The sequence below is a fragment of the Callorhinus ursinus genome, unplaced genomic scaffold, assembly GCF_003265705.2.
Source record: "Callorhinus ursinus isolate GAN/ISIS: 27379988/994484 unplaced genomic scaffold, GSC_fseal_2.0 scaffold20, whole genome shotgun sequence".
Classification (NCBI taxonomy): domain Eukaryota; kingdom Metazoa; phylum Chordata; class Mammalia; order Carnivora; family Otariidae; genus Callorhinus; species Callorhinus ursinus.
Window position 1 is genome coordinate 26,366,160 of NW_027397082.1, and position 23,670 is coordinate 26,389,829.

The following is a 23,670-nucleotide window of genomic DNA, read 5'->3' on the forward strand; positions in this document are numbered from 1 at the left end:
GTAGGTGAATTTTTATATTCTATATACAAAAGTGTTTCAGATTAGAAATTTTTAGGACTTAAGGAAGGCTTGTTCTGTTTCTTGTTAGTCACCTATGTTGTGGATGAATTAAATTAGTCTCTCTCTCTCTTTTCTTTTTTTAAATGCTGTTTTTACCAAGCATGGCTACTTTTCTCAAAAATTCGAAACTCTGTTTAGTACCTAAATAACACCACTCTGGTGTTAGAGCCCAGCATGAGGTTAGCCTGCAGGAAGTGTGCTTTTAGTGAAGATTTGCTGACTGAGTAAAGGACCAAATATAAACAGCAGTTGTTTGACTATTACTTACTTTTCTTCAAGGGTGATCACAGTATTAGACCTTCTGTAGTTAAAACATGGATTAGGGTGGAAAGAGAGATGGGAAATCTTCATACTCTTTCCCAAAACAACTCTTTAGTCACCTTGGTTTCTTCTAGCTTCTCAAAAAATTGCCCTTCACACGAGTGAGATTTCATTAGCTTAAATGTCTGCAGGCTTTTTGGTGGCCAAGAAAATGACTGTATATAAGGTTCTAAGTGGAAATGATTTATTTATAATTAGCTTTCATAAAAACATAAGTGAGTGAAGGTTTGCTTCCTATCAAAAATACTTAACTGCCAGCAACGTCAGTCATGACCTAATCTTTGGCATGTGAAGATGATTTTCTAGCAGCTAGATTCACGAAATAATAGAATGTTTGTTCTATGGAGGGCACTTTCTCTGACATCCAAGGATCCCTAAAAGTCCTTTGGAGACCACTCTGCTGTAGAAGAACTTGTGGTTCTAGTAACTCTGTGGTTATAGTAACTCTCCTCCTTAGCTGGAGCTTCAAGCTTACAGGTGGTATACCTTCTTTCTAAGTCATATGCATTCCTGAGTCCTTTCTAAGGGTGGAAGACAAGTGCCATTCAGCCCCTTGCCAGCATTCTTCTCCTGGCTGTCCACCAGGCTGATGGAGTGTTTACTCTCTTATTCCATTCCATGAGAAGCCTGGTCTTTGGAAAATTGGTGTTTAATTTCCAGTTCCTGAGGTTGCTTATTTTAGTAAGTCCATTGACGAATAAAGGAGATTCATTAATGACTACATTGAATTATTTCTACCTTCAATGTCTTGGTCTCTGTTACTGGAATACAATTAGCCATGTGAGGAAGTCCTCAAGCAATCAGAGGCTGTTGGGCTGAAGTATGAGGACGCACTGAACTCTGACATTCAGGGTATGCGCGTGATTCTTATTGCATAATTTGAATGAATGTGATTCCTGGATCCTGCCTCAAGACTGCAATCAGAGTCCACTTGGGCTGTAATCAGCAATGTTCTTTGGTTGATATGATTCAGAAATTCTGAGAAATTCTGATCATAATGGGATAATTGGGATAGCTTTCTGCTGTTCTATCTTAAAGTACCTATTCTAGGGCTTAGTTATTGCTAGCTTATTTTCTTACCTTCTGAAAATTCCAGAATCTGTTGGTTGCAGATCATTCTTCTTAAAAACAGGCACTCAGAAAACAATCACCAGTATTACGTGGTCTGGTATGGAGAGAAATTTTGAAGAAGTTAAGTAGAAAGACATCCTTTCTGTCATAGCAACGTAGCTTTTCTTACCGGCTCAGCAGCTTCATACTACAGGAACCAGTAATGCTTGACTTTCCTTCTGGCCATAGAAATCTGGTGGGGTTCTTATACCGTTCAGCCCTTCAACTCTTGTATCTGCTACGAAGTTCCTCCTCCGCCTCACTGGCTTGTGCTGCGGTCCCTCTCCCATGGAGGTCTGTTGTGTGATGTGACGGTCTTTGCACACTGGCTGTGACACAGGTCATCATCCACCTACCCTGTCTTCTCCTTTCGAAATAACCGTATGTAGGTGTTTGAGGGAAGTGGGTTCTTGGGTCATTCCCCATGGGTAGGGCTAAGTCTTCTGAACTTAAGTCATATGAGTAGCCTGAAAGAAATGGTCATACGTGGAGGAAGTGACATCCAGTATCAAGTATACAATTACCTTCGGGCAATTTGGATCCAGGTAAGTAACTGCTACATGTCTCTCCTTGACACCTTTATGGTGAGGATAATTCTAGGATATCAGACCTTTGGAATGGTCCAATTTCCAAATGCCTTCTGTATAGGTGTTTTGTAAATATACCCATATAAGGGTCTATTTAGAAGAAATGTGGCAAGGAGTGCAGACCAGACCTCTGGATTTATAGCAGAGTACAGGATGGATATGTTTTTACTGCCTTCATAGCAGCTGAGTGTTTCCTAGTACATTGTAAGTGCTCAATAAATGTTCATTGCTGCTTTATCATTTCTAGTATTATTATTATTATTATTATTTAGAATTCAGTGTGAGAGGCTAGTATGGAGATTTTTCAGTTGGGATAGAATATACAAAAAAATACATATTTTTCATTGTAGAGATTTATCTTAAGGTTATAAATATATTGCCTCTAGTTAAAATGAGCAGTTAATTCTTTCTATAGCTTAATCTTAATACAGTAGTGTGACTTAGTAATTGCTTTCAGTCTTAGAGGTCAGTAAATAGGGCTATTTATAATTAACTTGTTGGGGCGTTGTTTGAAATGCTTTGCCTGCCCAGGGCCCACTCCAGTGGACTAAACAGTTAGAAATTAGAACAGGAGGACTGCTGATAGATCATTCCTTTTATAATGTTGCTGAAGTTCTGATTATGTAAATTTGTGTGTGTATTGTGTAAATTCTTAATTTTTTTTTCATTTTATTTTTAAATATGAGGAGTTCCCCTGCTTGAGTTGTAAGACTGATGTGGACACTCTTCATGACACCTAACATGGGTTTTCCTTTTCTTAATTATACTGCATGATCTTTAAGTAGTTCTTCCTTCTCCTGGGCCAAAGTACCTTCTAAACATTTATACCGAATTGTGTTTATTTTCTTGCAGTTGAACTGGCAATGATCATGGACCGTTTGTACGGTGGTGTCTGCTATGCCGGCATTGATACGGACCCAGAGCTGAAGTACCCCAAAGGTGCTGGCCGTGTGGCGTTCTCCAATCAGCAGAGTTACATTGCAGCCATCAGCGCCCGCTTTGTGCAGCTCCAACACAATGACATTGACAAACGGGTAAGCAACCGCTTGGGGTATCACTACTGCTGTGGGAAAGAAATGAAGTTTGTTTTCTGGGCCCCATGGGGAGAGAAGCACCTCGTGATCATAAGTGAGCAGCTCTACCTTACATGGTATCAGTCCATGAGTCCCTCTAGGTTGCCTGAAAAAGAGCATACCCACAGTATTTCAGGCGTTAATGAACCTTCTGTCTCACCCATCCCCAAGGTGATGTTACACTTAATGAAAATAACCCTGCAGAATTTAGCTTACCCAACTGGAGCTGTTTAAAAGATGATGCCAACAGTGCATTAACAAAGGTTGCGAGCTGGTGACCTGTTTGACCCCTGTGGTGCTCTTAAAACAAGTAAGTTTGGACTCACGTTGAATGTTAATGTTCAGGAGTATACATAAAATTTTGCAATTCTGATTTCTCTTAAAATTGCAAGATCACACATGATAGCAGTCACTGGAGCCGAATTACTGCTGTCTCTTTGAGTCCCTCCAGTTCCCTGCCGTCCTATTCGTACGTAACACACATGCGCATGCGCTTCCTGCCCTTCTGCTCCGCCTGCCTGGCCACTGGAGGCATTCTGATTTGCTCCCTTTGATCTAGAGAGGGGACACACGACAGAGATGTAGGGAGTTGGTGTGCTCAGTTGGTTTTGTGGACAGACGTAGGTCTAAATCCCTGAAATCCCAGCTCTGCCACTCTTTGGAAGTTTGGGGAAATAGAAGGTGGTAGGAGGAGATAATCTGAGACCTAATATTAATGGATTCATAGAACAAGTAGGAAAATAGATCAGGTATTGAACACCTCCCTTTGCAATTGGACAGTGGCTGTTAACACTTCCAGCAAAGGATGTTCTTAGGGCATACATTGGACTGGGATAAATAAAGTAGGAAATACGTTCATTTTTTTTTTTTTAAGATTGATTTATTTAAGAGAGAGAGAGGGAGAGAGAGTCTTAAGCAGACTCCGCACTGACCGCAAAGCCCGACATGGGGCTCAGTCTCAGGACCCTGAGATCAAGACCTGAGCCAAAACCAAGAGTCGGATGCTTAACCAGCCAGGCACCCCAAATATGTTCTAGTATGAAGTATTACCTATACCCTCTATGGTCAACTTGGACTAATTTTGTGTAGCTGACTTAAATTTCTTAGAAGGTGAAAGTTTCAATTGGTGGATTTTTAAATATTCAGCAAGTTATATTTTTATTAAGACATACATCTGATCAAATTTCCGAAGCCAGTGCCTAAAATAAACAGTTGCTACATTACTGGGCTCCTTAAAAGTAAGTAGTGGTGTTTTTTTTGTTTTTTGATTAATAATTCTTTCTCAGAATTTTGAAACACTCTGAATTAATGGAGACTCAGCGGTGTGATAAAGATTCAACTCCATTCCTAGCTTTCAGGGACCCCCTATAGACTATAAGCTCCGCGGAGATAGCCACGGTGTCTGTCTCATTCTCTGCTTTGTTCCCAGTGCTTACCCATTGCTTGGTGTTTAGCTACAGTAGGAAGTGCTCGATAAACCTTTGTTGATTGACAAATGGTTATACTTGCAGGGTTTTCTTTACTGCTGCTGGCGCCAGTGGACTTGCTCGTGCCTGTGCTTTTGTGAGTCTGAAACACCAGATTTTTCTTTTTTTCTTTTTTTTTAAGATTTTATTTATTTATTCATAAGAGACAGAGAGAGAGAGAGAGAGAGAGAGAGAGAGGCAGAGGGAGAAGCAGGCTTCCCGCTGAGCAGGGAGCCCAATGCAGGACTCAGTCCCAGGACCCTGGGATCATGACCTGAGCCAAAGGCAGAGGCTTAACCGACTGAGCCACCCAGGCGCCCGAAACGCCAGATTTTTAGACACCAGACGTTTAGACAGCTATGCACTCACCGCTGCTGACCCCAGGTCATAAACTTAACCTGAAGAGCCTTAGATTCTCATCTGTATGCTTTCTTTGTTCCTCTCTGAAGCCAGGACTAGTGACTGGACAGGAGGTGGTACTAGGGATGATAGAGAAGGCTCTATTTCCCCATGCTTCTATCTTCCCTTTGCCCCCAGGCTAACAACCTCCTGGCCTATTCCTTAATGGAGGAAAGTACACTTGCCTCAGGGAATATGGCAATCTTTGAGCACCTTTTTAAAATCACAGCAAACTCAGATGCTATTTGTTTTATTGTCCACCCCTACTCCTTCCCCTGCTATACTCAGGCCCTCAGTGTTTCTTCCCACAAGACTTAGACCTAGGTAAAAAGGAGAGAGGTGGCTTTGATTTTGTGAGTATGATCATAGGCCATGCTTATGAAAATGGTTTGGAACATCGAACTTCTGAGGACTCGAGAAAGCCATTGCCTATTTTCTGCCTGCTGCATTTGGGTTAACTGTACCTTCCATCTTGTAGACTAGTCCTTGATAACATTTAGAGGAGTAGCCAGTTGTAGTGGAAAGAGTATAGAGTTTAGAGCTAGAATAGATTCCAATACTTTTAAATCTCTGCTGCACTAGTCACTGGTGACCCCAAGTAAGTTAATTAATGCCAGGAGCCTTGGGTCCTCATCTGTACCTCCCTCCTGGGGATGGTCTGAAGAATAAATGGGATTTGAGGATTGAACAGCCAGAACTGTATGACCTTTGGATAGATGTTTAGTAACTAGCATTTGATGGTTAACAGTATTCATCTTGCTACAAATGCACTTAATACTGATGTTGTTAATATTATGTAGCTTGAATTTTATCAGTTGCTCACTGAAGATGTAGTGAACAGACAAAATGGCCACACCGCTGGGTCTACATCTGGTCCTGTTCCCTGTGGGCTATATGACTTTGGGTAGATCACTCAGATGCTGAGCTTCAGTATATAATGAAGGCAGTAGTAATAGCCCAGTGGGAAACCTGGAAGAGGAGGCGGTATATACAACATAACACACGGTACATATGCATAGGGGACTGTTGCCATGGTTACAAGAATGCCACCTCCATCCGTATGGTATCTAGAAGGGACCTGTCCATTCTCCAGTGCCCGGAGGTGAGAACCATCTCAGGGAGAGAATCAGAAGTCATTAAAAGTGGCACAGTGCTCTTGTTCTCTGCCTCCCAGCTCCATCTTCATGCTCCTTGTTTGCCTTGCCCAATATGGAGACCGTTTTCTTCATTATGAGAGATACAAGCCAGCTTCCGTCTGGAGATAGGCTGCTCCTTTTTCAGTGTTCTTCTGTGAACATTACACTCCCTTCCCCCAAATTGTTACTCTGTCCTCTTGTTTTCTTCTTAATTTGAATGTAGCCAACATTACCTTATTTTTTTTGACTCTGGCATTTTGAGCCTCTGTTAACTGCACCCTTCATAGATGCTTTTTAAAGTTTATTTTTCTCCTAAAGCAGAAGTTTGAGCTTTCCAGAGAGCCCCCATAATATATAAGCACATCAGTATCTCCTTAGGTAATGCTGTGTTTCTTGGGCGCTCTGTTCTTGATTGTCTACAGAGAATTTCTCATTAGGCACAACCTTCTTTCCTGAATAACCCCTCTAGATTTTTAGCAGTAGTCTCATAGCTAAGGTTTTACAACTTGCTGTCCTAAAAGTCAGGAGCAGATATCTTCCTGTGCCCATAATCCCTTTCCCGTACTATTGCACATTCCAAGATGCTACAGTCCTATTCTCCTTCCTTCTTATGTTAGCCTACAGTTGCCTTTAAACCAAGACCTTGACTATTTTAAATAGCATCAACCTTTATTACCCTTCTGGTCAAAGGAACTTCCTTTGTTGTCTGCATCATTATGAATGCAGATATAGTGCAATCAGTGAACTAAAAAAAAAAAACAAAACCCTACAGATAGCATTTTACGGTCCATTTGCTTGCTGTTTGCAGCCCCATAACCCTTTCATTTTTGCCCCATATGGAGAGTAAAGGAGGACCACCTGGAGAGCAGCAATGCCAGGAACCGTGGAAGTTCTAGGACTGTTTGAGGGGTGCGCTCTCAGCTTGCACCTTTCGTAGGTGAACTATGGGAGGTTACATGAAGAATTTCACTAATGTATTTCCTTTACTTCTTTTGTATCCAACCACCTTTTCTCGAAAAAGACATCTCTTTTGAGAATTTAAATGTTTATGTATTTATTATTATTATTATTGCTGCTCTTTGGCTAAGTTTTTAGATGGAGTGGTCTGTAAAGAAAATACAACCTTTATAGATTTGATTTCTTCTCATAGTTTTAGAGACTTTTTTGGTTTGCCTATGAATATAAAATAAGATACGTCAATATGCAACATCTGTGGGAACTGTCGATTCTGTAGCTTTGGCCCTTTTCTATCTCTGCTGTTCTTTCATTCATCCATAATGCCATCATCTTTAAAGAGGTGGCCTTTTTGTTTTTTGTTTTGCTAACAGCATTATTTAGATATTGTTCACATACCATACAGATCACCAATTTAAGTGTACAGGTCAACAGTTTTTAGCATATTTACATAGTTGTGAAGCAAAGCATCACCACAGTAAAATTTAGAACATAGGAAGAGGTACCGTATAGGCTTCAAGCCTGCAGTAGAAGGGTGAGCTGAACAGTAACCCCCATTGGGGAGGGAGTGGGGACACTGCATTTATCCTACTTAGTTATTAGAGGGAGGGGATCCTCCTTATTTAACCTGTACTCTTTGAAGTCACAGGAACAGGTAGCCCAGGCTGCGGAGACAAGCTTCTGACCCACGCTATAACTGTAATTAGAGTCCCCCAAGAATATGTGACTTGTTGGAGTTGGCAGATAAATCCACACATCAACAGACTTCTTGCCGTGGTCTGGCTAGCAATGGGAGGACTCCTGTCGTGCATCCTTACAGAGCTGCCAGGATCTTGATTCTGCCACATGTTGCCCAAAGGTCTGAATGGGAATGCTTGGCACATGGGTGGTGCTCAGTAAATGTGTAGAATAAATCAGGATGATGTATGGGAGAATAAGGACCGGAAGCAACCATGGAAAGCTGTCAAGGATACTGGAGTGAGTCACTCTCATCTCTCACCTGGATATCTAGAGGAGGTTCCCCACTGGTCTCCCCAATTCAGCTTAGCCGATCGCCAGTACATTCTTTACATAAAAACCAGAGTGACCTTTTAAAATCATAATGTCCTCCTTTAGACCTTTGGGTTATGTTCTACTGCCATTAGGATAAAGGTCAGAACCCTTAATTAATACTGCCTACATGACCCTTCATGCCCTATACACTTTTTTTGCCTTAGCTCTCTCTTCCTCACCTTGAGCCAGTCACAGCTGGCCTTTTTCTCTCTTTTTCAAGGTCATCATACATACTGTTTCTTCTTCCTGCCTAATACCTACTTTTCCTTTGGGTCTCAGCTTAATTATATTTTTGGAATCCTTTCTTCAGTGGAGCTTACATCTCTGTCATAATACCATCTACCATTCCTTTGTGGCCTTAAATACCTCTGTAATGAAATATTGCTTCATTTAATGTCCATCTACTCTGTTAGACTATACAGTCCATGAGGGCAATGACTATCTTCATGTTAGCTACTATATAATTAATACTTGACACATAGTGGATACATTAATTATTTGTTTTTAGATGAATAAATGAGTGAGTCATTGAATGAGTGTTGACTCATTCAAGAGGTGGCTCAGATGGGAAGCCCTTAGATAGCAACCTCTGGCATATCCAGGGCACTTTGCACAACTTTCCTTTTCTACTTCATTAAGAACACTTTTGTGGAGCACCTGGGTGGCTCAGTCGGTTAAGCTTCTGACTCCTGATTTTGGCTCAGGTCATGATCTCAGGGTCATGGGAATGAGCTCCACATCGGGTTCCACGCTCAGCAGGGAGTCTACTTGAGATCCTCTCACCCTGCCCCTCCCCTTGCTCGCTCACTCACACACACATGCACGCTCTCTCTCGCTCTCTCTCATATAAGTAAATCTTAAAAAAAAGAAAACTCCCTTACATAATAAAGAAATTTAGAATATCAGAAAATGTTCTTTGACATTAAAGCTACTAATTTAGTAGCTTAGATATGACGTTGGTCCAGCCTCCTTTATTTTGCAACAAATGAGAATCTAGGAGAGGTTTGGAGACTGTCAAGAAACCCGTCAATTAAGAGCAGAGCTGCCTCTGCTCATGGGACTTCCTCCCAGAACCCTGAGTTCACCCAAGGTCTAATGTCTCTTCAACCCACGTCTTCCAGGAAGTCGTTTTTCCACAGACCTTAGATTTGGAACGTCTGAGTTAGATTATAGGTCCTTTTGTGGGTTTTATATATGTTTCAGTAGTTCATATAACTTCCCAGGTGAATGTAGTCTACACAGAGCAGAGCACATCTGGGGTTTGTTATCAAGAGTTTCTAATATGGGGGCGCCTGGGTGGCTCAGTTGGTTAAGCGACTGCCTTCAGCTCAGGTCATGGTCCCAGGGTCCTGGGATCGAGCCCCGCATCGGGCTCCCCGCTCAGCGGGAAGCCTGCTTCTCCCTCTCCCACTCCCCCTCCCCCTGCTTGTGTTCCCTCTCTCGCTGTGTCTCTCTCTGTCAAATAAATAAATAAAATCTTTAAAAAAAAAGTTTCTAATATGTTTGTAGGTCATTTTTAACATGAGCAAAATGAGCTGGAAAATTTTCTGTGCCTTTTTGCAGTTGTTTTGCTTTTGATTTTCACTTTCCTGTTGTCTTCATATGAAACCTTTTACAAGTGAGTGTGAACCAGTGCAGCGCCACTGGATTATAGCATTTGATTGAAGTGTTTGGCATTTTAAGTGCTATAATGACCCTTGTTATGGAACATTATTATTATAAATGACACAAAGGGTGGGGAAAATTAAAAAATTAAAAAATATTTTAAATGACACGAATACAATTTATGCTTGTTTTTACTTCCAAGGAAACATTATTAGCATCTTGAAATAAATACTTCAAAGGTTACATTATGCATATGTTATGGCTAATTGTCCCCAGTTATCAGCCAATTGTCCCTGTGTTGACAATATTAGGGTTGTGTGATGCCCAGCACAGCAGTTCTTGGCGTATTTCTTTCTCTTTCTTTTTTTAAGATTTTATTTATTTATTTGACAGAGAGAGACACAGTGAGAGAGGGAACACAAGCAGGGGGAGTGGGAGAGGGAGAAGCAGGCCTGCCGCAGAGCAGGGTGCCCAATGCGGGGCTCGATCCCAGGACCCCAAGATCATGACCCTGAGCCGAAGGCAGACACTTAGCAGCTGAGCCACCCAGGCGCCCCTCTTGGTGTCTTTCATGTTAGCTACTGTATATTAATACTTGACACATAGTGGACACACATTAATTATTTGTGTTTAGATGAATAAATGAGTGAGTTGCCTCATTTATCTTCTGCCTTGGCAGACATGAGGCATGTGATGCGTTCTCCCAGGTAACAGGTTCCCTAGAATACTAATAGGGTGGGGTACTTCTGGGGTATGGCCATCAGTATCTTAGAGGGAATATAGAGAATATACTCCATGCCCACTCCTGTCCTTACTACACAGAGAACCATGACGATAGCGAATAAGTGTTCTGTTCTGGCTTGGGAACTGTGAGATCTGAGTCAACACTCCTAGCTTTTCTCCCAGTAACGTGACCTTGGACAATTTACCACCTTTTAGAGGCTTGATTTTATTGATTTTATTTTCCAGTAGTAAGAGGACCAGTCTGTCTTATAGTTTGTGGTGCTGATAAACAATGACAGATGAAGAAGTGCTTTGGAAAGTTATTTGGCTATGTAGATATTAATTTGTATTATTGCTGAGCCTGGCTTATTTAAATTGTGCGGTTGCCTAATCATGTATCCAAAGCTAATTGTTGACTCTCTCTTTTTTTTTTTCTTTTAAAGCACCTACTTAGTTCCACTAAGGATCTTTAATATAGAGACAATGAAATAGTTGAAGTTCACACACACGCACACACAATTAACATAGCTGCTAATCTGCCAACATGCTGGTTGGATATTAGTCAAGACACACATAAAGACTCTTAAGTCCCTTTTATAGAGATAAACACCTAAATGCATTTTCCATGTAAAGGATTGAAGAAAGAAAGAAGTCCTCTCCAGAAAGAAGCATTTTTACCAATATCTTTTCTCTGATAATGAAAAGATTTTGAACCTGAAGTTGAATAGGAGGTTAGGATTAAATTTTGCTTATAATCCATGAACAGCATTTCTGTGAAAACCTGGAACAGTTTAAAGTATTTAAGTACAGTAAGGGCAAAAGAGGGCACCTGTACTCATTCTGTCTGTTTTAATGGTATTTTTAGAAGTGATGCCAAATGAACACTTAGGACTTGAAAGCTCTGCTAAATTCAGTTTTCTTTATAACTCAAGGCTAGGTCACTCACATATGAAAGATTTTTGTAGTGTAAAAAATGAGATCATTAGAAAAGAGGTAATCTGTTTACATGGCCGTTTTCTACCCTTTTGTCTATTCTGTGTGGTCCTGAGAAAATTTATAAGGATAGCATCAGTTGAATCTCCTTTAGTCTAACAAAAGTATATTTGATTGATATGAACAATTTCTTTATAAAAATCTGAGCAGTTCCCCCCCCCAACACAGCTATTGTTTACCACAACCTGGTCATGTTGTCTCCTAGAAAATTTTTTTTAAGATTTATTTATTTATTTTAGAGAGCATGGGAGAGGGGCAGAGGGAGAGGGAGAGAGAGAGAATCTCAAGCAAACTCCAAGCTGAGCATGGAGCCCAACATGGGGCTCAGTACCACGACCCTGAGATCACGACCTGAGCTGAAATCAAGTGACCTGAGTCAGCTGCTTACCCGTCTGAGCCACCCAGGTGCCCCTTCCTAGAAATTTGTAGGTTAGATGTTTATAAATTAAAATGCATCATGCAACAGACATTGGTTAAAGTCTGCCAACTCAGCCCACAGAGACCTTTTTACTACTAGAAAGGATAATAGGCTAGAATCAGCCAATCTGGAGTTTGGTCCTCACTAAACCACTTCCTGTATAACTTGAAGGAAGGATAGGGGGTGTGTGTGTGTGTGTGTGTGTGTGTGTGTGTTAATGAAAGCAATTTTAAAAAACTTAAGGCACTCTGTCAGTATACAGTGGTACTGAGAACACATTGATTTATATGAAACCATGACTAGTATTTGAACTCTTCTGGAAGATACTCATTAGACAATCTAATTAGAATTTCACATGATAAAAGGGGTTAAATATGTCGGACAAGACAGGGGTAACAATGGTTGGTTATCTCAGTTTTTGAAACAGGAGAAGGAGCTCTCAGTAGGCAGGTCTGGCCTGCCTTGAAATCTGTCCCTAAAATTAGTTCCCCTAAACCACCATTTCCTAAACTGTTCTCCGTAAAATATGAGTCCCTTTTAATTTTAATATCTATTTTATTTTTTTTTAAAGTCTTTTTCTGAGTCAGATAAGTTTAGAAATGCTTTCTTGAAGAATGTTACATAGGCAGGTTTATTCTAGGACTTCTTAGAATCCTTTATGTACCAATCTTCATTGTGAGGACCCAAGAAGGAAACAATATGCGGCTTTTCACAAATTTTTTGATCATGGAACTCCTCTGAAATTTATCATCTCTTGGGAATAATGTTCTAGTGAACCCACTTGAGAAAATACTCTGTTTTCAGCTTCTTCGTGCTCAAATTCAGAAGTTTAATACGTATATAGTGGTGGTTTGGGGTTTTGTTGTTATTTCAAATTTTTATTTAAATTCTAGTTAGTTAACATGTACTGTAATATTGGTTTCAGGAGTAGAATTTAGTGATTCATCACTTACATACAACACCCATTGCTCATCACAAGTGCACTCCTTAATCCCCATCACCTATTAAACCCATCCCCCACTCCTCCCCTCCAGCGACCCTGTTTGTTTCCTATTTAGAGTCTCTTACAGCTTATTTCCCTCTCTCCTTTTTTTCTTTTCCCCCTTCCCATATGTTCATCTATTTTGTTTCTTAAATTCCACATATGAGTCAAGTCATATGATATTTGCCTTTCTCTGACTGACTTATTTCACTTAGTATAATACCCTCTAGTTCCATCCACGTCACTGCAGATGGCAAGATTTCATTCTTTTTGATGGCTAAATAATATTCCATTGTGTATATATACCACACCTTCTTTATCCATTCATCAGTCGATGGACATTTGGGCTCTTTCTATAGTTTGGCTGTTGTTGATAATGCTGCTATAAACATCGGGGTGCATGTACCCCTTTGAATCTGTATTTTTTATCCTCTGGGTAAATAGCTAATGGTACAATTACTGGGTTATAGGGTAGTGTTGTTTTTAATAAGTAGTGATTGTTTTTCCTTTCCTTAATCCCTTTTCCCCAAGTGTGTCCTACCCATTATATATTTTCTTTTTTTTTCTTGTTGTGGTGAAAAGGCAGATGAGAGCTACCCTCTTAATAGTTTTTAAGTGTACAATAGAGTATTGTTAACTATAAGCACAATGTTCTACAGCAGATCTCTAGAAATTTTTCATCTTGCGTAACTGAAAGCTGATACCCTTTGAACAGCAGCACCTCCCTACTTTCCCCTGTCCCCAGCCCCTGGCAACCACCATTCTACTTCCTGATTTCTATGAATTTGACTACTTTAGACCTGTCATATAAATGGATATGTCCAGTATTTTCTCTGTAAGCATCTTTGCCATAGATATTTTTGCCACAAGCATTTTCACTACATAACTAATTGGCCATAAGGCAATTTTGCCCTAAAACATAAATAACTGATTGGCAGTTTGGTTTCATCAGCTGGTTGAACATTTGGTTTCACTTCTCCATTGATGCAGTACTCCCGTTTTTATATTATATAAATCTTAGCCCTCCTAATGGTCTACACAGTGACACAGAGTTTTGAACTCACATTTCCCATAGAACTTTGGAATGTCTGTCAGTGGACATGGGACAACATGCCAAGAACAAACAATGGTGTAGAAGGCTTTTACAAAGCAATACGGTGCTCATTCACAAATGTGCATCCTAACATTTAGAAACTGATAGCCTGCCTTAATGAAGGAAAGAATTTCAGTGAAAAAAAGAAAAAGCATGATGCCAAATGAGATGAATCAACAGGCAAAAAAAAAAAGGCTTAATACTCTGAACGAAAGACTTTGAAGACAAGTGCTTAGGTATAATCCACAAAATAAAATCAGTTACTTGTACAGTTTTGCCGTGTACTTACACTATATATTTTGAATGTATTCAAATATTTTGTATTTCACAATAAAGTCAATTTTGTTACCATTTTCATGTTTCATTATGTCCTTTTTAATGGATGTTCCTCTTTAGTTTCTCGTGATTTTACTTTTTACAATAAAACTGCCTCATGGCTAATTAGTTATGCAACAAAAACGTTTTAGCAAAAATGCTTGGGGCGAAGATGCCTATGGCACAACTACCTAGAAACATAAATGGATTCATGCAGCATTCGTCCTTCTGTGTTTGACTTATTTCACTTCGAATAACAGCCTAAAGGTTCATCCATGTTGTTGCGGCTGTCAGGATCACCTTCTTTTTTAAGACTGAATGATATCCCATTGTATGTTGATATAGCACCTTTTCTTTATCCATTAATTGGTCTGTGGACGCTTACGTTGCTTCCACATCTTGGCTGTTGTGAATAATGCTGCAGCGGACGTGGGCCTGATTTCAATTCTTTTGAATCAATAGCCAGAAGTGGGATTGCTGGGCATATATTTTCTGTCTACAGAGAGTTGGGGTGAGGCAGGGGAAGAACAGTGGCATGGCCATGCTGGTGGTGGGACATTGAAGGTGTGTTCGAGATTTTCCTTTAGTATTTATAGTCCTTTGTCTTTTGATTACTTGAGATTATCTAGTGTCGCTCTCTAACATGCCAGTCTCTTTCTGTGTAAGAAGGGAAATCAGTAGTTTTGATATCAATATACCATTGACAAATAACGTTCCCTTGACTGTTTTGTTTTAGCTGAACACAGAGGACCAGAGAGACCGCCTTTCAGTTAGCTAATTTGGGGCTTTCTGATACTTTTATTTAAGGAACATTGTGATAGCTAAGCCATAGCGCTTAATATTTGCTTTGAATAGCATACTTCAGAATAACCCATTTTTTATTTAATGAGATGTTACCCATTGCACCTTTCTTTGCAAGCACTTCAAGTACTTCACATATTTAATCTTTTTTTTTTTTCTCTCTTCCCTAGAAACATGTTGGGCCTGAATTTTAGCTACAGACTATCAGAGGCTTTATATTTTTAGCCTGCATGAAGATTAATATGACCCAGTAACCATACGAACAGAAATGCTGATGGTACTACACTTTGCCCTCAGCCACAGCTGCAGTACATACAATGGCTCAGTGGCAAGCGTTGTGCGGGGTCTGATGGCGTGTTCTCAGACTAGCTCTGCCCCCAGCCTTAGCCTGGGGCTCCGACATCCCAGCCTTTCCTCTGCCGCTGCTCTCGGCCCCCGCTGGATCTGGCTTGAAAACTCCCAGCTGTAGCTAGAGCTGTGTTTGATATGACCCTTTGAGAGGAAGCAGCACCCAGAAGTGAGTTCAAATGTCGTCTGAACTAATCCTTCCTAGGCTTATTTTTGAAGCTATGGGGCTCTCAGAGCCTTTGACAGAAATAGTTTTTTAAATAGAGTTTGGGCCATCTAAAGCAAGCTGTCCCTCTTCTCTGAAGAGGATGGAACCTTTTTGTCTTGACTCTCCTTCCTAGTCTTGACCTTTGATCTCTCCGGTCCTATTATCTCTTTTTATGTCTTTTCTCTTGGAATTGGGATAATTCTTAATATGAAGACTCTTTAGAATGATTAAATGTTGTTCCTTCCTGCTTATATTGAGCATAGAGGCTGTTTGTGAAAATGCTAACGGGAAAAGGATCACCCCCATTTATCTAAGTAATTATCTCAGTAGGACATTTGAGTTCTTTCTTTTTTTTTTTTTTTAAAGATTTTTTATTTATTTTTTGACAGAGAGACAGCGAGAGAGGGGAGACAAGCAGGAGGAGTAGGAAAGGGGGAGGCAGGCTTCCTGCTGAGCGAGGATCCTGATGTGGGGCTCGATCGCAGGACCCTGGGATCATGACCTCGCAGGACCCCGGGATCATGACCTCGCAGGACCCCGGGATCATGACCTGAGCCGAAGGCAGACGCACAACGACTGAGCCACCCAGACGCCCCTAAGTTCTTTAACCCCAGAAGTCCGAGAGTGTCAGTCAGTTAGCTGTTTGTTGGTGAGTTCTGATTCTCACTTGGAAAAGCTGGTGCACACCTCTCATGGGGTAGGAGAAACTGAGGCCTGCAAGACCATGACAGAGCCAATGAATGGATAGAACCAGGGCGCTCTGCATTTCTGCGTTCGAGGAGGGTGGTGATGCCATGGCAATTATGCATTTCACAGATTTGTAATGATTTTCTTACCCTTTGTTCTCCACATGATATAGTCTTCTGCTGCTAGAACATGATTTGGAGCTGGTTCATATCCTCACCCCAACCCCATTCCCAAGCAGCATGGAAGAAAACTAGACTGGGGGTGAATCTGTGGATTGCGTGGGATACTGACAGCTGGCCCTTCTTTGTCTCATGAAGCAGAGCACTCACAGATCTCTCCGCACTCTAGAAACATACGGCAAAGGTGTCAACATAAGCACACATAAGCACGCTCTGAACTGTGGGAAAGGCACAAGGATGATTTTAAAACCTTTCTTCCCCTCACACTTGAGAATATGAGAAATAGTAAGTCCCATCCTTTGAAAGATAAAAAGAAAATTCAAACCATTTCCCATATGTTTTTTTTTCATCTACCCCAGATTGCTTCTAAAATTAATAACTGTGAATTTGCTATATCTGGAAGGTTGTGGCTAACTTTGTTGCTAAGGAAAAGCCATTTTCGCATCACTGCTTTAATTGCCTAGGCATCTGTCATCTGCTTTCTAAACAGCAGGATTCCAGCTCATGGTCCATTGAAAAACTAAAAATTTATGTCTAAACAGTCTTTGTATTGCCTGCTGGTAGAGGACCTGCGTTAGCAACTGTGAAGACACCGTGTTCGGTGGGAATGTTTATGAGGTTACTGTGGTTTTTAGGCGTGGATAGGTGTACTCTGTGACACATGCCAAGGAGATTAGGAGCATATCATGTTTAAAAGCTTTAGTACCCCAAATAAAATGGTTTTTCCAGGAAGCATGTTGTTCCAGATGATAAGAAATGGCCTACCTGGGCGCCTGGTTGGCTCAGTCAGTTAGGCGACTGCCTTCGGCTCAGGTCATGATCCTGGAGTCCCGGGATCGAGTCCCGCATCGGGCTCCCTGCTCCATGGGGAGTCTGCTTCTCCCTCCAACCCTCTTCCCTCTCATGTGCTCTCTCTCTCTCTCATTCTCGCTCTCTCAAATAAATAAATAAATAGTCTAAAAAACAACAACAACAACAATTAATTAAAAAAAAAAGAAGAAGGGGCGCCTGGGTGGCTCAGTTGGTTAATCGACTGCCTTCGGCTCAGGTCATGATCCTGGAGTCCCAGGATCGAGTCCCGCATCAGGCTCCCTGCTCAGCAGGGAGTCTGCTTCTCCCTCTGACCCTCCTCCCTCTCATGTGCTTGCTCTCTCTCTCACTGTCTCTCAAATAAATAAATAAAATCTTAAAAAAAAAAAAAAAAGAAGAAGAAATGGCCTACCTGACTTCTGAGCAAGCTCCTTCATCTGTCCCTGTTCAGTTATACTCCTGGCGTCTTCCCCAGTTTGTCCACTCTGACTCCATTATCTAAAACCTTCACTTCTATCCAACTTCCAGCGCCCAGTGAGCATGCCTCACCTGCCTTGGGGTGGCTGGGTATCTGGCAGACTTAATTTGGTGGTTCCCGTCACCATGGGGCAGACTACAGCAAGGACCATTCTTTAGCTGTCTTTAATAGGGACATTTAGCACATCATTCAGACTGAGCTTTAACCTTGACTAATGTCCCCCCTTGTCTTTTTTACAACTTTTCAGGCCCAAGGAGAGGGAATTCTGGACCTGTGAAGAGTTTATGTTCTCCCTAGGCATCTCCCCTCTGCCACCAAGAGCTGTTTGGTCATTGCTTTAATTACACTGGGAGGTCATTTTGTTGACTGCTATAAAAAAAACTGCAGACAAATATTTTCTCAAGCTTGTTAGTTACAAAACAGTGTCACATTGAGAACAGTTTGTTCAGGTGTGGCTTTCTCTTTGTTTATATCATTCTAGATATATTATTCCCTTTATCCAGCTTACAGCTGCTTATCCACATCAGTCCTTCTTATCCTTAATGGGTATCACAGTTCAGCAATAAGTTCCACATTATTTGTCAGCATCCTTGGGCATGGTCATCTCCTTTAGGTGTGTGGTATGAATCCAGGTGTCTCTCTAGGAAGTTTTCATCTCCTATACCTGCAAATCCCTTCAAAGTAGAAGGTCTGTTCCGTGATATGACTGGCTTTGCATAGCACTCTGTAGTATTTGGACTTTAATAATGGAAGTGTAGATGAGTAATATGATCCCAATAGGTTAGTGTCTCCGTGTGTTACAGTTTATTGATAACAGAGAAACGCATTTTTATTTTAATAGCTACATGTCTGTGTATTGGGAAAAACAGAATTAACCTGGATAGTCAAGTAAAACATCATGTAACAGTAGATAGCATTAAGGTACAGTGAAAATTACAAATGGTTTGGGAGTGCCCTTAAATTCTCAAGGGTGCCTGGGTGTCTCAGTTGGTTAGGCGTATGACTCTTGATTTTGGCTGAGGTCATGATCTCAGGGTTGTAAGGTCGAGCCCCATGTCGGGCTCTGTGCTCGGCAGGGAGTCTGCTCCCTCTCCCTCCGACCCCTCCTCTCTCTCTTTCTAGCCCTATCTCTCAAATCTTTAAAAAAGTAAATAAAATAAAATGGTTAATTTTTTATGACTCTAACCTCAGTTAAAAAAATTAATTTAAGGGACGCCTGGGTGGCTCGGTCAGTTAAGCATCTGCCTTCAGTTCAGGTCATGATTCCAGGGTCCTGGGACTGAGCTGTGCGGGCTCCCTGCTCAGCGGGGAGTCTCCTTCTGCCTCCCGCTTCACCTGTTCCTTCTCTCTCTCTCTCACAAATAAATAAATAAATAAAATCTTTTAAAAAATTAATTTAAGCTCTAAAAAAAAAAAGAGGAAAGAAAAGCCCATATAACCACAATGCCTTTTTTACACCTGAACAAAAAGTAACCTTTTTAAAAAATATATTACCAGAGTGTCTCCTTTGTGCTAGACTTGAATCTCCTTACGTGCTCTTTTTATATTTGTATGTATTATAAATGGCTATTGTCTTTCTCTTCCAGCAGCTTCCTTTTGCTGAGTGTGAATTCTGTTTGTTCAGACCAGTTCTCTCTCCGATCTAGGCTTAACGAGGCTCAGATCTGGTTGCTGGGGCACCCTGAGTATAGGTATCTGCCTGGCGGTAGAAGCAAAGTGGTCTTCAGCTCATAGGCTGGTGGTGGAAAAGCAGTTCCCTGAACACCCTGCCTCTACCAGTAGTCCTCTAGCTTCAGAGCAGAGGGGGGTCATTCCACCATTTTGACTCTTTCCTGGCTTTCAGATGCAAGGAGATCAGGCCAAGTTGATACACTCTAATAAGCCAATAGCTCCATTCCCGCAAAAGTCCACAATCTCTGAAGACCACCTTCTTCTCTGGACCAGCCACTGTCCTGTCTTGCTCCAGGACTCTGTCATCAAGTCGCTTGAAGCTCAGGAGAGATGCCGACCAAGGAAGGACTATAGATAGGAAATGCCAGAGGAGCGGTATGGAGTATTAAGCTCAGGGAGGAAGGACTAAGATCCATGTGGGACTGAAATAGTTAAGGAAGGCTATGCCTGTCACTGATTTTTGACAAGGTTGCCATTCAGTGGGTAAAGAACAGTTCTCTTCAACAAATGGTGCTGGGGTAACTGGGTATCCACATGCAAAAGAATGAAGTTGGACCCCTGCCTCAACACTATATACAACATTAATTAAAAATCAACCTAAGTACAGGAGCTAAAACCATAAAACTCTTAGAAGAAAACAGGTAAATCTTTATGACCTTGGGTTTGGTAGTGGATTTTTTTTTAAGATTTTATTTATTTATTTGACAGAGCAAGAGAGCACACGTAGGGGGGAACAGTAGAGGGAGAGGGAGAAGCAGGCTTCCCGCTGAGCAGGGGGTCCAATGTGGGGCTCCATTCCAGCACCCCGGGATCATGACCCAAGCCGAAGGCAGACGCTTAACCATCTGAGCCACCCAGGCACCCCTTGATAGTGGATTCTTAGATATGACATCAAAAGGAGGAGCAACAAAAGAAAAAAATAGATAAATTGGACTTCATCAAAATTAAACTTTTGTGCATCAAAGGACCTTGTCAACAAAGTAAAACAATTGAGAAAATATTTGCAAATCATATGTCTGATGGAAGTCTAGTATCTAGCATATATAAAGAACTCTCACAGCTCAACAACAAAAAGAATTTAAAAATGGGCAAGGGATTGTTCACTTCAAGAACAGCAATAGTCCTTTATAATACATACAAATACGAAAAGAGCAATGAAGGAGATTCAAATTTAGCACAGAGAGACTTTTTGGTAGTTTTTTTAAAAAGTTACTTATGTTTAGGGGCACCTGGGTGGCTCAGTCGGTTAAGCATCTGCCTTCAGCTCAGGTCATGATCCCAAGGTCCTGGGATCGAGCCCCACATTATCGGGCTCCCTGCTCAGTGGGGAGTCTGCTTCTCCCTCTCCCTCTCCTTCTGTGCTTTCTCTCTCTCTCTCTCTCAAAAAAATAAAATCTTTTTTTAAAAAGTTACTTATGTTTAGGAATAAAAATGATAATATAATAGGGCGCCTGGGTGGCTCAGTTGGTTAAGCGACTGCCTTCGGCTCAGGTCATGATCCTAGAGTCCCTGGATCAAGTCCCACATCGGGCTCCCTGCTTGGCAGGGAGTCTGCTTCTCCCTCTGGCCCTCCTCCCTCTCATGTGCTCTCTCTCTCAAATAAATAAATAAAATCTTAAAAAAAAAATAGAATAGAATATAGTTATGTGGGTTTTTCCCCCTCTAGTTTTTTTAAGAGCTTAAATTATTTTTTTTAATTGAGGTTAAAGTCATAAAATATTAACCATTTTAAAGTGAACAATCCAGGGATGGCTGGGTGGCTCAGTCATTTAAGCGTCTGCCTTCGGCTCAGGTCATGATCCCAGGGTCCTGCCTGGGTTCAGCCCCACATCGGGCTCCCTGCTCCACGGGAAGCCTGTTCTCCCTCTCCCACTCCCCCTGCTTGTGTTCCCTCTCTCGCTGTCTCTCTCTCTGTCAAAAATAAATAAAATCTTAAAAAAAAAAAAAAATAAAGTGAGCAATCCAGAGCACTTAATACATTCATATTGAATAGACTTTTTTCCAAAGATCTACACGTGACCAGCTAGCACATGAAAAATGCTCAATGTCATTAGTCAGTAGAGAAATGCAAATCAAGCCACAGTGAAATACCTCTTCACACCTACTATGATGGCAGGTCACAAAATGGAAAACAACAAATATTGATGAGTATGTAGAGAAATTGGAACCCTGCAACTTTGCTCGTGGGAGTGTAAAATGGTACAGCCTGTATGGAAAATAATTTGGCAGTTCCTCAAAAAGTTAAACACAGAATTGCCATATGCAATTCTTGAGTATATACCTTCTAGGTATATACTCAAAAGAATTGAAAACCGGTAATCAAACAAAGATATGTACATATATGTTCATAGCAGCACCATTCACAATAGCCAAAAGGTGGAAACCACCCAGTGTCCATCAGTGAATGGATAGACAAAATGTGTCTGTCTGTCTGTCTGTCTGTCTCTCTCTCTCACACACACACATATAATGGAATATTATTCAGTCATAAAAAGGAATGAAATACTGCTGCAGGCTAGAGCGTGAATTGAACAACATATGATGACGATAAGTGAAAGAAATCAGACACAAAAGGTCACATACTATGTGATGCCGTTCATTTAGAATATCTAGACTAGCTAAATCCGTAGGGACAGAAGGTGGGCTGGCCATTAACAGGGGTTGGGGAGGGGGGATAACTGCTTAGTGGGTACAGGGTCTCCTTTGGGGGATGAAACTGTTTGGGGACCAGATAGAAGTGGTGGTTGTCCAGCGCTGTGAATGTATTAAATGGCACTGAATGGTCTCTTTAAAATTGTTAATTTTATGTTAAAAAGAAAAGAAAGACCTGGCCTCATTGGGTACATAAAACAGTGGGCTGAGCATTGAAGGTGGGAAGAAAGTGTAAGTAAAGGTGGGAGCCAGGTAGAGTGTGAGTTGGGGCCCTGCTGGGGAGCCTGGGGCAGATGGTGCAGCCTCTGGCTTGTGTCTGAGTCGCGGGAGACGGGGAGCACCCTGTCAGACTGAGGCAGCAGGGCTTACTCCTGTGGGCAGCAGAGAATTGGAATGGCTTGTGACCAGGAGAGGAGCACCACAGGAGAAGATGAATTGAGATGTCAGCATATTCACAGTAGAATGAGCCAGGGAAGGCCTGGAGCTTGGTGGCCAGTGCGGGGGCGTCAGCGGTGAACATGCCCGGTCGAGCTGGGACGGCCTGCTCGAGAGGGGACGCAGCAGGAATCTGAGCCATGCTTCATACTCAGGCTGGGCCAGGCCTGTTCCTGGGCTGTATGCTCGTTAACTCATTTAATCCTCCTAGGAACCCTGTCAAGTATGAATTCTTCTCCCCGCCCCACCCCCGTGCATGGGTGAGGACACAGGCTCAGAATGGCCTAGATTTGAACCCAGGCAGCTGACCCCAGAGCCACTACAGTTCTAGTTACGATGCAGAGATCAATGCAAGAGATTTTTTTGAAGCCCATTCACTAACTTGTAAGGTTGAGGAGAGGGAAATTGGAAGAAGGGAACTAGAGCCAGAGTAAAAACCTTTACCCCTGGGTATCCAAGAGCTGATACAGGTCTTCTCAGGTGGGTCTTCCAAGCCCGAGTATCTGGCTGGCTGACCGTCCTGTGGACTGGAGTCATGGCTAGAGACAGAACTCCAGAGGAGGCCAGCAGAGGGACCTTCCAAAGGGGGGTGGGGGGGGAGCCAGGAAAGTGGAGTGTCTGATCCTAGGTGGGCCCCCTTTCCTGCTTCCCGCATGCTGTCCCCCCTGCTTCCCCTCTCCTGCACCCTGCCTCAATGCCCTGCTAGGCCCTCCCGGCCACACCGAGGCAGTTTGAATCACCAGGCAGTTAGCTCCTGTCAAAAAGCCCTGGGTCCTTGTCTCTATGGCCACAGTGGTCGCTTTTCCCCAGAATGGCTTTGGAGGGCTGCGTGGGAAGGGGCCCAATCACAGACTTGCCACCTTGATGCGAATTTCTAACATTCAAGATGAAAACATGAATGATGTACCTTTTGTGGGTTCTAGGAAGGGGACATGGGGAAAACTCTGGTAACTGTTCTTCCTGCCTTTGATTTCCACATACACAGCATTGCTTTGTTTCAATTATGAAATGCCCCCTGAAGGGCTGTGAGGAAAAGCTCTCCTCTAGTGAAGCTTCCAGTTATGGAGGGAGATTAAGGCAATAAAGTCCAAAAAATAAGAAAGTCTCAATTAT

General features: G+C 41.9%; 1 protein-coding gene across 14 annotated transcripts in view; it reads left to right on the plus strand.

The window, feature by feature from the left end:
• CPEB3 (cytoplasmic polyadenylation element binding protein 3) overlaps nt 1-23,670 on the plus strand; it is a 187,099-nt gene that overhangs the window by 157,052 nt on the left and 6,377 nt on the right. For 13 of the 14 annotated variants that reach the window (XM_073904444.1, XM_073904445.1, XM_073904440.1 and 10 more), the window contains one exon: nt 2,931-3,112. In XM_073904444.1, coding sequence (XP_073760545.1) covers nt 2,931-3,112 — 182 coding nt within the window. Of the gene's footprint in view, nt 1-2,930; nt 3,113-3,322; nt 4,727-23,670 lie in introns of those variants that run through there. The other variant, XM_073904451.1, reaches the window with a different exon arrangement.